This window comes from Trichechus manatus, unplaced genomic scaffold (assembly GCF_000243295.1).
Source record: "Trichechus manatus latirostris isolate Lorelei unplaced genomic scaffold, TriManLat1.0 scaffold00152, whole genome shotgun sequence".
NCBI classification, from domain to species: domain Eukaryota; kingdom Metazoa; phylum Chordata; class Mammalia; order Sirenia; family Trichechidae; genus Trichechus; species Trichechus manatus.
In genome coordinates this window covers 4,084,454-4,094,392 of record NW_004444088.1, presented here as the reverse complement: position 1 = coordinate 4,094,392, position 9,939 = coordinate 4,084,454, and the positions used below count along the sequence as shown (strand labels likewise).

General features: G+C 45.6%; 1 protein-coding gene across 1 annotated transcript in view; it reads right to left on the bottom strand.

Moving 5' to 3' along the window:
• The window catches only part of ZNF704 (zinc finger protein 704), a 275,117-nt gene that overhangs the window by 17,552 nt on the left and 247,626 nt on the right, over window positions 1–9,939 (bottom strand). Inside the window, exons 6-7 of the mRNA XM_023740302.1 lie at window positions 5,634–5,901; window positions 2,974–3,078 (exon numbers count right to left, since the gene is read on the bottom strand). Coding sequence (XP_023596070.1) covers window positions 2,974–3,078; window positions 5,634–5,901 — 373 coding nt within the window. The remainder of the gene's footprint in view (window positions 1–2,973; window positions 3,079–5,633; window positions 5,902–9,939) is intronic.

The window sequence follows — 9,939 nt, the reverse complement described above, 5'->3', positions numbered from 1 at the left end:
CCTCACCGCAGCCACCAGGACGGTCGGTAGTCAGTGCTGGGCAGGTTCCAATAGGCCGTGCCTGCACAGCCTGTTGGTGTGATGTCAAGTGCACGGCGCAGGTAGGCAGTATGCAGTGGGGAGATGGTTATGTGTGGAGCTAAGCTGGATGTGGGAGAGAGGAGAGAGGAACAGGAGCGAAAAAACATACAAACATAAAAGAATGCTAGGGGAACAAACCCAAACCATCAAATTGACAACAGCAACTTGAAAGGTTAGACAGGAAGCTTCGAGGGCAGTGAGTGTATGTTACTGGGGGAGGAACAATTCGGAAAAGGATGGGGAGAATGGTCACACAACTTGAAGAATACAGTCAATGTTGCTGAACGGTACATGTAGAAATTGTTGAATTTGTGTATGTTCTGCTGTGTATATTTTCAACAACAAAAATTATTAATAAAAAAAGATTAAGCTAATTCAGCTAAGAAGCTTAACATTTAAGCACTCTATTTCAAGTTTAGAGAGCCTCCTGATGGCCTGAAGCCTCCTGGAACTGTTCCTGGAGAGCAGATTGACTAGTTCCTACTTTCCTGCTTGGGGAGCAAGAGCTCTTAGCTTTTGGTCATGAAAAGACGAGACCGGAAGGGAGATAATTAGAAGAAAAGGTGGGTCACAGGGGAACCCCAGTTCCCTGAAAGCTGTAATTGACAAGGGCCTCCTTTCCTCTGTCTTCTTTCTCCACAGCCTTAGGCTGGAAAAGACAGATTTGGAGTTAACATTTGTAAATATGCAGGTCAGCCTCATAGGCTGCACACCTCTGGGCAAAGGTTTTACCCAGGGAACTTATCCAAGTCCAATGTTCAGGAAATCCAGCAGAGGCAAATGAATAAATAAATCCTGCAAACCTTTGGCTTTCTGAGAAGGTTTTTTTCACTCTCTGGCTAGGAAGTGTACAAAAGGATCTCCTCTTTATACCAGGCCTCAAAGATGTGGGAGAAAAAGAAATCCAAAATGGGGTTGATCTGACAACCTGTGAGTATTCCCTTTGGAGTACAAACAGTAATGTGTTTTTTTTAAAAGAGCATTTTATAAAATGGAAACTGTGGTTTTTCAGTTTGGATACAGTTGGGCCATCATTAATACTAATTTCTTATAGTTTAAAACTGTTAGAACTGCTGTCTGAAAACCCTTTTACACTAATTTAGAAGGCGGGAACTTGTATGTTCTAAAATTCTACCTGGCTGCTGCAAGCAATTAACGTGCTTAGCTGCTAACCAAAAGATTGGAAGTTTGAGTCCATGCAGAGGTACCTCAGAAGAAAGGCCTGGAGATCTACTTGTGAAAAATCAGCCACTGAAAACCCGATGGAGCACAGTTCTACTCTGACACGCAGGCGGTTGCCATGAGTGGAATCGACTCGACAGCAACTATTCCCCGACCCCCCGCCCTTTAGCTGGTATCCTACTGTGTAAGGCGTTCAGAAACGCTGGAGGACATGCAGATACTAACAAATACCGAGAGTGATTCTTCCGTACTTCAGAAAGTAATGATTTAATTGAAAAAGCAAAGGAAAAAAAAAAGTTCTTCCTGACTGGTCATAGAAGTAATCTGAAAAGATGCTTGAATTGGGCTGTTCCAGGCACACACTACGTACTTGTTTTTACACCAGATGAACAACTGAACAATTGAAAATTCTTCCCCAAGTCAAAGACAAGAATCAACAGGATTCAGAGTAGCAGGTCTTTATAATTCTGTATTGTGCCGCTGATATTCTAGGTTAACACAGAAGGGTTGTCTCAAAAGTGATATTGAGAGCCGCGCTAGTCTCAAAAGAAAAGTCCCTAAATGGACAGATTGTTAACCTCTGACACCTGCAGCAGGCCATCAGCATGCTTGCCAGAAGCAAACCTAATTTCTACTCATCTATTCTGTGCTCCTCTAATGTCCAGTAATAAGGCCACTCTTTCTGAGCTCCCAGTATTTATCCCTACTCAGTGAAACAGGCAACTTTCACAATTACTCCAGCTCCAGAGGACTGTTGAAAAATCGACTTCCAGGAGTATTTTCTGGAAGCCACCATTTCCCAAATTGCTGCCAGCTATTCCTCTGTGGAATGTAATAAATATTCATTGACAGAGCACCGCATAATTGATACAGCCACTTCCATTTTTATCAGCTCTGTCGGAGGCCTTAGTCTTTGCGGGAAACCTCTGGGAGTTGCTGGTGGCTGACAACAAGAAGCTTTTGTGAAGAGCGGAAAGGAGGAAATAAGGTTAATATCTGTTATCCTAAGCGCCGTTCCGAACCTTATCAGGACTTATACACCACCATGAGCATCAGCAGTGTGCAGGCCTATGGGTATTCTGTGATAAGCTATAAAAGACCCAGTATGTTTTTAAATGAATGGTTAGGAATTAAGGAAATTCATGGTGATTTATCAGACAGCAATCATTTAATATGTCAAATCACATTCTTCTTATATACTACTTAAATTTGATTGTGTATTTCAGCACTCAGTTATTTTCAAATTATCCATCAGCATGGATTATTCAGGCTTTGGAGGCAAAAAGTCGTTCAATTTATTTTTTCGAACCTTCAAAATGACATATCCACACAACACTAATTTCAAAGTCCTGAAGTTTACGTGGTTATTTATAATGATAACACCATCTTTTATGTACAGGGTCTGAGTTCAGCTTATAAAGCATTTGGTAATATACAAACACACCACAAACATACAAAAAAATCTAGATATTTTCCAAGAAGCTGTTTATCAGCAGCTGAAACTCTATTCTAGTTTCCTAAAATCCCAGTCAAAACACCTTTTCATAGAGAATCGGGTCTGGACCTTGCTGCTGAGTTTACAAATGTCACTTCAGAAATGTATTACTTCTGGCAATCCAGCTCTGGCCTTTTTGACTATTTCTGCAGTCTGTTCTCTACACTTATGTCTGGCTCTGACCAGATTTCTGGCTGTTTTGTTTTTCAACTCACTGGAATGCCTGTGAAGGTGACCGGAGGGGACTGCCAGGAAATGCTGAAGCTGCTGCCATTGGGGGTGAACTTGGCGGATCCCGGAATGGTCACGGGGGGCGTGGCCTGGGGAACAGAACAGAGAACACTGTGATGAGAGAACGCTTGTCCGCAGAGTGTGAAGCTGCTATTACCAGAATCACGACTATTAGTTGCCGTTGGGTTATCTCGACTCACGGTGACCCTGTGTGTCACCCACATGGGTCACCGCTGTCTTCCATATGGATTTCAATGGCGGATTTTTCAGAAGTAGAATGTCAGGGCTTTTTCTGAGGCATGTAGACTCGAACCGCCAACCTTTCAGTTAGCAGCCAAGAGCGTTGATCGTTTGTACCACCTAAGGACTCCCATGGGAGCCTTGGTGGTGCAGTGCTTAAAGTACTCGGCTACCAACCGAAAGGTCAGCGGTTTGAACCTACTAGCCACTCCACCGGAGAAAGATGTGGCAGTTTGCTTCTGTGGAGATCTGCAGCCTTGGGAACCCTGTGGGGCAGTTCTATGCTGTCCTATAGGGTCACACACTGAGTCGGATTCGACTCAATGGCAGTGGGTTGGTTGGTTGGTAGCCACTCCCATTATCGAAGCAGGGCTGAGGCAACTGTCTCAGCTGAACTGACAACTTAGCCCAGCTACCTGGTCACCGGCTGCTGTTGAGCCAGTTCGGACTCATGTCCACCGGATGTGTGTCAGAGTGGAGCTGCACTCCATAGGGTTTTCAATGGCTGTAATCTTACGGAAGTTGACTGCCAGGCCCCCACTGCCATAGAGTCGATTCTGACTCAAGCTACCCTACAGGAGAGAGGAGAACTGCCCCATAGGGTTTCCAAGGAGCGGCTGGTGGATTTGAACTGCCGACCTTTTGGTTAGCAGCCGTAGCTCTTAACCACTGCGCCACCAGGGCTCCAGTTACTTAATAGGAGGAGGTTAAACTGGGTCAAAAGTGGCTAGAAATCATGTTTTTATATACTGAAGCAGTCTACCTAAGGTATAAAAGGAGATTGTTTTCCACTGTTGATTTCTGGAAAGAGTTTTTATTAGATGTACCTATACCTATTTTAGGACACCTCTGAGATGTTATTTCTTCCCTCAAATTGGGAAATAAAAGCTTTAATATAGTGATGGTGGATGGAAAATTAGGGTAATTTGGCAATATATATCAAAATCCTTAGCATGCTGCATATTAGCAATTCCATTTCTAGGAAGCCATTCAAGAGTCAGGAATAAAATTTATTGCATCAGCTAATTTAACTCCACTGCTCTTAAATTTAACTCAGCTAAATTGGTGGCTGACTTCTTCCTCTATGAGTTTAGTTTTTCTAATTACAAATATATATGCTAATGACAGGGTTTTGTAATTGGCAGCATTGGAAAGTATTTTGGCAGTTCACAGCAAGAGCCATAAAATGTTCATATTAGATCTTCTGACTCAGTAACTGCTCTTCTGGGAATTTAAAGAAAAAACAAAGCTCGAGACACAGAGTTGTTCCTAATAGAGTTATTCATATTGAAAATACTTGATAGGCTGAAAAATGGAGTACATACCCAACAATAAGAGAACGGCTAAGATGATTATGGTGTATTAATTCAATAGTATCCAATACTGTTCAGTCCCATGGCAAGTTTTTATAAAACAAGGATAAGGGAACACGATGACAAGTATGTGAAAGAGACTTGAAAAGACTGCATACAGTGGTTATGAATGATGGGTCAAATGTTTTCTTAGAATGGGTTAAAAGTTTATTAAAACAAATTAACATTTAAAAGCATTAATAACTGCTAGGGAAAAGGAGCATTACCCATCCACTGTGTTTGCAGGATTCCTCTTGAATATCTCATCAGCAGTTCTCAGCTCGGGGAGCACCTGAAGGGCCTGTTACAACGGGGTACTGAGAACTGCCGCTGAGCTGCGGGTCTAGGTCTGGCTGGGGCCTGAGAAGTCACATTCCTAACAACACGTGCTCGGCTGCTCACCAAAAGGTCAGGTCTGCAGTTAGAAGCCACCGGCTGCTCCACGAGAGAAAAGGCCTGTTTCTGTGAAGATTATAGCCTAGGAAACCCTATGGGGCAGTTGTACTCTGTCACAGGGGTCCCTACGAGTTGGAACTGACTCACGGGCACACAACAGCAACATATTCTCAGGTGACACTGATGCCTGATTGGGGAACATACTTTGAAATCCACCACTGTAATCTGGGGGTGGTTAATCACCCATTTAGAATGCAGGCCGTGAAGTCCCCAATTTGGTGTGCGGGGGGATTCTGTCACTGTGTCAAACTTTTCCAGTGCTTACCTTTTCATATATTGTATTTTTTATTTAACAGACACTTATAAAATGTTCCAGGCAGCATTCTGAGGGCTTCATACTATAAGGATTTTAACCCTCATAGTGAACTTTATGGGCTCAGGGCTTCAGTTAGCACTGGGGAGCTGGGAATACCCACAGGGCCCCATCTGTGTGAGATACTGGAATCAGTGGAGGAGAAGAGAACTGGACTCCGCTACTGGCTGGCTGCAGCGTACGATGCTGATTTCCCCCGAGTTACCCTGTACTCACACAGCTCAGACGTTAGTGTTTTTGGTCAGGGGTCAAGGTGATTTCTCTCAGAGTCCCTTCAAGTCACCTGGTAAGCATGGTCGGTGTGCACGAGGTAGAGGGTGGTGGGGGCGGAGCGGCTCAAGGGTGTCATCAATTTCGTCTCTGTTTTGGCACGAGGAGTCTCCCCTGGGCTTGAGTCGGGGATGGGGAAAGTAGGAGGCGAAGCCAGGGACTGGGAAGGGGACACTGGGGCTGGGCTGCCCAGGCCGTCCACCACGGAGTCGGTGTTGAGCTTGATCTCTGTGTAGTAAAAGTCCTCTTCTCCATCACTGTAGTCAGAGTCCCCAACACGCCTAACGAGAAAGAGAGCAAAGCAATCGTACCAGGCCTGGCCGTCCTCTGGGCTCGAAACTCCTGCACATGTTCTGTCCAGAACGCTTTTCCTCTCGCTTGTCTGCTGGCAAACTTTCTTATCCTGCAACACCCAACTGTCACCTTCCAGGGGAACCTTCCTTGACCTCTTAAGGCAATTCACTTATTCATTCATTCACTCAATCGCTCAACAATTTACTGAGAATCTATTACGTCCAGGCATGGTTCTAGGGTCTCCTAAGTTTACAGTGAAAAGCGTGTGTAGTCTCTGCCCTGACAGAACTTAGAGGTTGGTGAGAGAGACAGACAAGAAACCCTTTATGGTTCTTTATAAAATAGACATTTAATACATCAAGTAGTGATAACTCCCATAAAGAAAAAACAGGCAGTGAAGAGTATCTGTAAGCAGAGTTGATGATTGTGGGGTGTGTTAATTTTCAGTAGTCAGGGGAAGCTCACTGAGAGGCAAGGCTCGAGCAGAGACCCGAATGAAGGGAGGGAGAGAGCTGGGCAGAAACCTGTGGGAAGAAGGTACCCGGGAGGAGCCGCACAAAGGCCCGAGGGGGTGGGCTTGGCATTTAATCAAATCACAGAGAGGCCGGTGGCTGGAGGCCATGGTATGAGGGAGAGGGTAAGGAAGAAGAGGTGGAACAGAGGCAGGACCATGGAGGGCTTTGTAGCCTGTGATAACTGCATTGCATTCTCAATGTAATGGAAGCCAACAGAGGGTTCTGAGTGATCTGATTTACTTTTTAAAAGGATCATCTGGCTGTTGTCTAGTTAGGACCCAACTCCGAACCGTTCAGGCCTCTGTGCTCCATCTGAAGAGTGTTCATCCCTTTAATTAATTACCTGCCACATTTCTGTAATTGTTTCTTCCCTCTTTATCACTTCACTAAGGTTGTGATTCCTTAGGACTCTGTCGTGTTCATCTTTGTGTCCCTCGTCCCTAGTAGGTATTTGACATGGAGTTGGTACTTATTAAATGTTGGACGAACAAGCGCATGGAGAGGAAGTCATTGCAGCCCGGAGGTTAAGTGCATGGTATCTCAAGTCATACTTCCTAGGTTCCAATCTTGAGTCGGTCACTTTCTAGCTGCGTGTATGGTTTTAGTAACCTACACGTAGTTCCTGTGCCTCAGTTCCTTCATTATACCATGGGGATAATGATAGTGCCTTGCTTAGTATGAGGATTAAGTGGATCAGTATTTATAAAGTGCTTGGAAGGGACACCTGATGCATAGCGGGCACTGTATCGTTCATTTAAAAACGGCTACATCAGAGACCCTCAATGCCTCATGATTTCACCATCACCAGGAAAGCTTCTGAGGGGCTTCGAAGTTCTCCTGCTCGGGACACGGGACACTGTACTTTTCACTCTGGGAGACGGAGACTGAAAAATCCACAGACGTTTTTGAGGAAAATAAAGCGACTCCAAACAGGTTGAGTACATTTGTCACTTTGTGGAGAGGTGATGCATAGGAAGCCACCCGGCTTTACAGGCTGGCTGAGCAGAGGCCCCTTTACATCCTCCTTCCATGGAGTATCCCCTGAATTTCATGGACACACCCAGCAGCCACAAATCAATGACTCGGAAAAAATAAAAAATTTCCCACTTACAATCCCTACATAGAACCTACAATAAAACCCTCCCGCTCCCTAGGCCCTTTCTGTTCGGCTGAATCACTAACTTCTCCAGGCCCAGCTCAGTTGCCCCTGAGCTCGCAGGAGGAGACGTCTGGGGAGGTGTCTTGGTCCTGGATCAGGTCTGGTAGGCGTGGCTTTCCGACAAACATACCATTAGAGACCCCAGAGAGTGGGACAAAGAATGTGCATCTGTTCTATTCCTGTCCCCACTTCCTTTCCAGTAAAAGGCGGGCCAAGTTGCAGCTGGCTGCCCAGTGCTACTAATAGACACGGAGCCCTGGGGGAAACTGTGTGTCCTAGTTGGGGATAAATCCAGACTGGCCCCTGGTGTACAAGGACAGAGTGAGAAACAAACAGTACACTTTTTATACCGGCCTGGTGTGCACTGCAGCTAAATCAGAAGAGGAAATATTTTCTGCGGGCGTTGATATGCTCCCTCCTCACCCTCACACACAGCCAACACTCATTAAAAATGTCCCACTGTGCTACAGTCTTTGAATCCAGCCCATGGAGTAAGGCACAGGCTATTTTTCTCTCCTGGTCCGTGAGAGAGCTCAAGTCCTGGGCTGCATGTACGCACATCTGCCTTGTAGTCCTGCTAGCCCAGGCCCATCCCGGGAATGGCTGGCAGGGCTGGGAATTCTTAGGCTTCTGGGCAATTTAAGGGCACATCAGTAAAAACGGGATGCTAGGGAAGCAGACTGGGCAAATCTGCTGCAAAAAGACCTCTTTAAAGCAAAGACGTCACCTTGAGGACTAAGGTGAGCCTGACCCAAGCCATGGTATTTTCAATCGCCTCATATGCATGTGAAAGCCGGACAATGAAAAAGGAAGACCGAGGAATTGATGCCTTTGAATTGTGTTGGTGAAGAATATTGAATATGCCATGGACTGCCAGAAGAACGAACAAATCTGTTTTGGAAGAAGTACAACAAGAATGCTCTTTAGAAGGGAGGATGGAGAGACTTCGTCTTACGTTCTTTGGACATGTTAGCAGGAGGGACTAGTCTCTAGAGAAGGACATCATGGTTGATAAAGTAGAGGGTCAGCAAAAAAGAGGAAGACCCTCAACGAGACAGACTGACACAGTGGCTGCAACAATGGGCTCATACATAGCAAAGACTGTGAAGATGGCGCAGGACCAGGCAGGGTTTTGTGCTGTTGTACACGGGGTCGCTATGAGTCGGAATGGACTCGAGGGCACCTGCCAACGAACACCAACAAGGCAAGCAAGTGAAGTGGCTGCGTTCTGCGTGTCACTCACTGCAAAGCACCCCAGGAACTCAAAGGAAATTGGTGTATCCACTTAACAGTCTATAAAAACATATAAACAGCATGTGCGTCCATGTGGTGCTGAATGGGATTCAATTTTCTGGGCAGACAGCCTTTAAAACAAACACCTTACCTCCTGGCTAAAACTTCAGGAAGCTGTTTCTACCTCCTTAAGTAACTGAGCTATTTACACTGTGAATTGTCCTGAGAGGAGATTCGAGGAGACACACTGCAGGAGGCCTGTCCGAGAGCCTTTAGAACAGCAGTGAGGGCACTGTGCCCTGCAGAGACCCAGTGTGGTGGGGAGCAGAAGCCCAGGCTTCTCTGGCCACACGCAGCACCCACAGCGTTGTGACCTTCCGGTTCAGTGCTTGGGAAGGGTCTGGCTGTGTCCTCGAACATCAGCCATAGGTTAGGGAGTTCCATCCCTCTTCTCTCCACAGCCACTGCTGGAGCTGACCATCAGATCAGCAATGTCACCTTAGAACCCATTTCTGTTTTCTGCCTGTACTGCTTTTTGTGGATGACGCATTCCCTGAATTTATCCCTTGCTGGGTAAAATGACTCTTGCTTTTATCTCTCAATGCTTACCTTGTTGAAAGGCCTCCTCTGGGGCCAAGCATCTGGGGGCTCGGTCACGTGTTTGTGTTTGCCTTATGCACACTGGCCATGATTTACAGCTTCTTAAGGTCCCTTCTAAGTTGCAGATCATAGGACAAAAAAGACCAGAGACTAAAGTACAAGACCGCTGAACCTCCCCTGCCCCCTGGTGTGGCTCCCAAAGCTTCATTTTACTTTCCTTAGAGACGATTTCTATAAAGGTTCCCAATTGTACCTATTGCAGGTGAGGAATTAAGTGCTCCATAATACAAGGAAAAGTGTACACTATATAGAGGGCCTATTTGATCAACAAAGCAATCGAGCCAAATTATCAGGCATCATAAGAACAGCAACAGCAATGCTGACTGACTGAGTGATTTTTAACCCTTTTAAGTTACACATGTCTTTGATACTCCAAGTTATGAGTACTCTTCATTGAGAAAAAAATGCACATGTAGTTTTACAATTTCAGGGGGTTCAGGGGCCCCATGAAATCCACC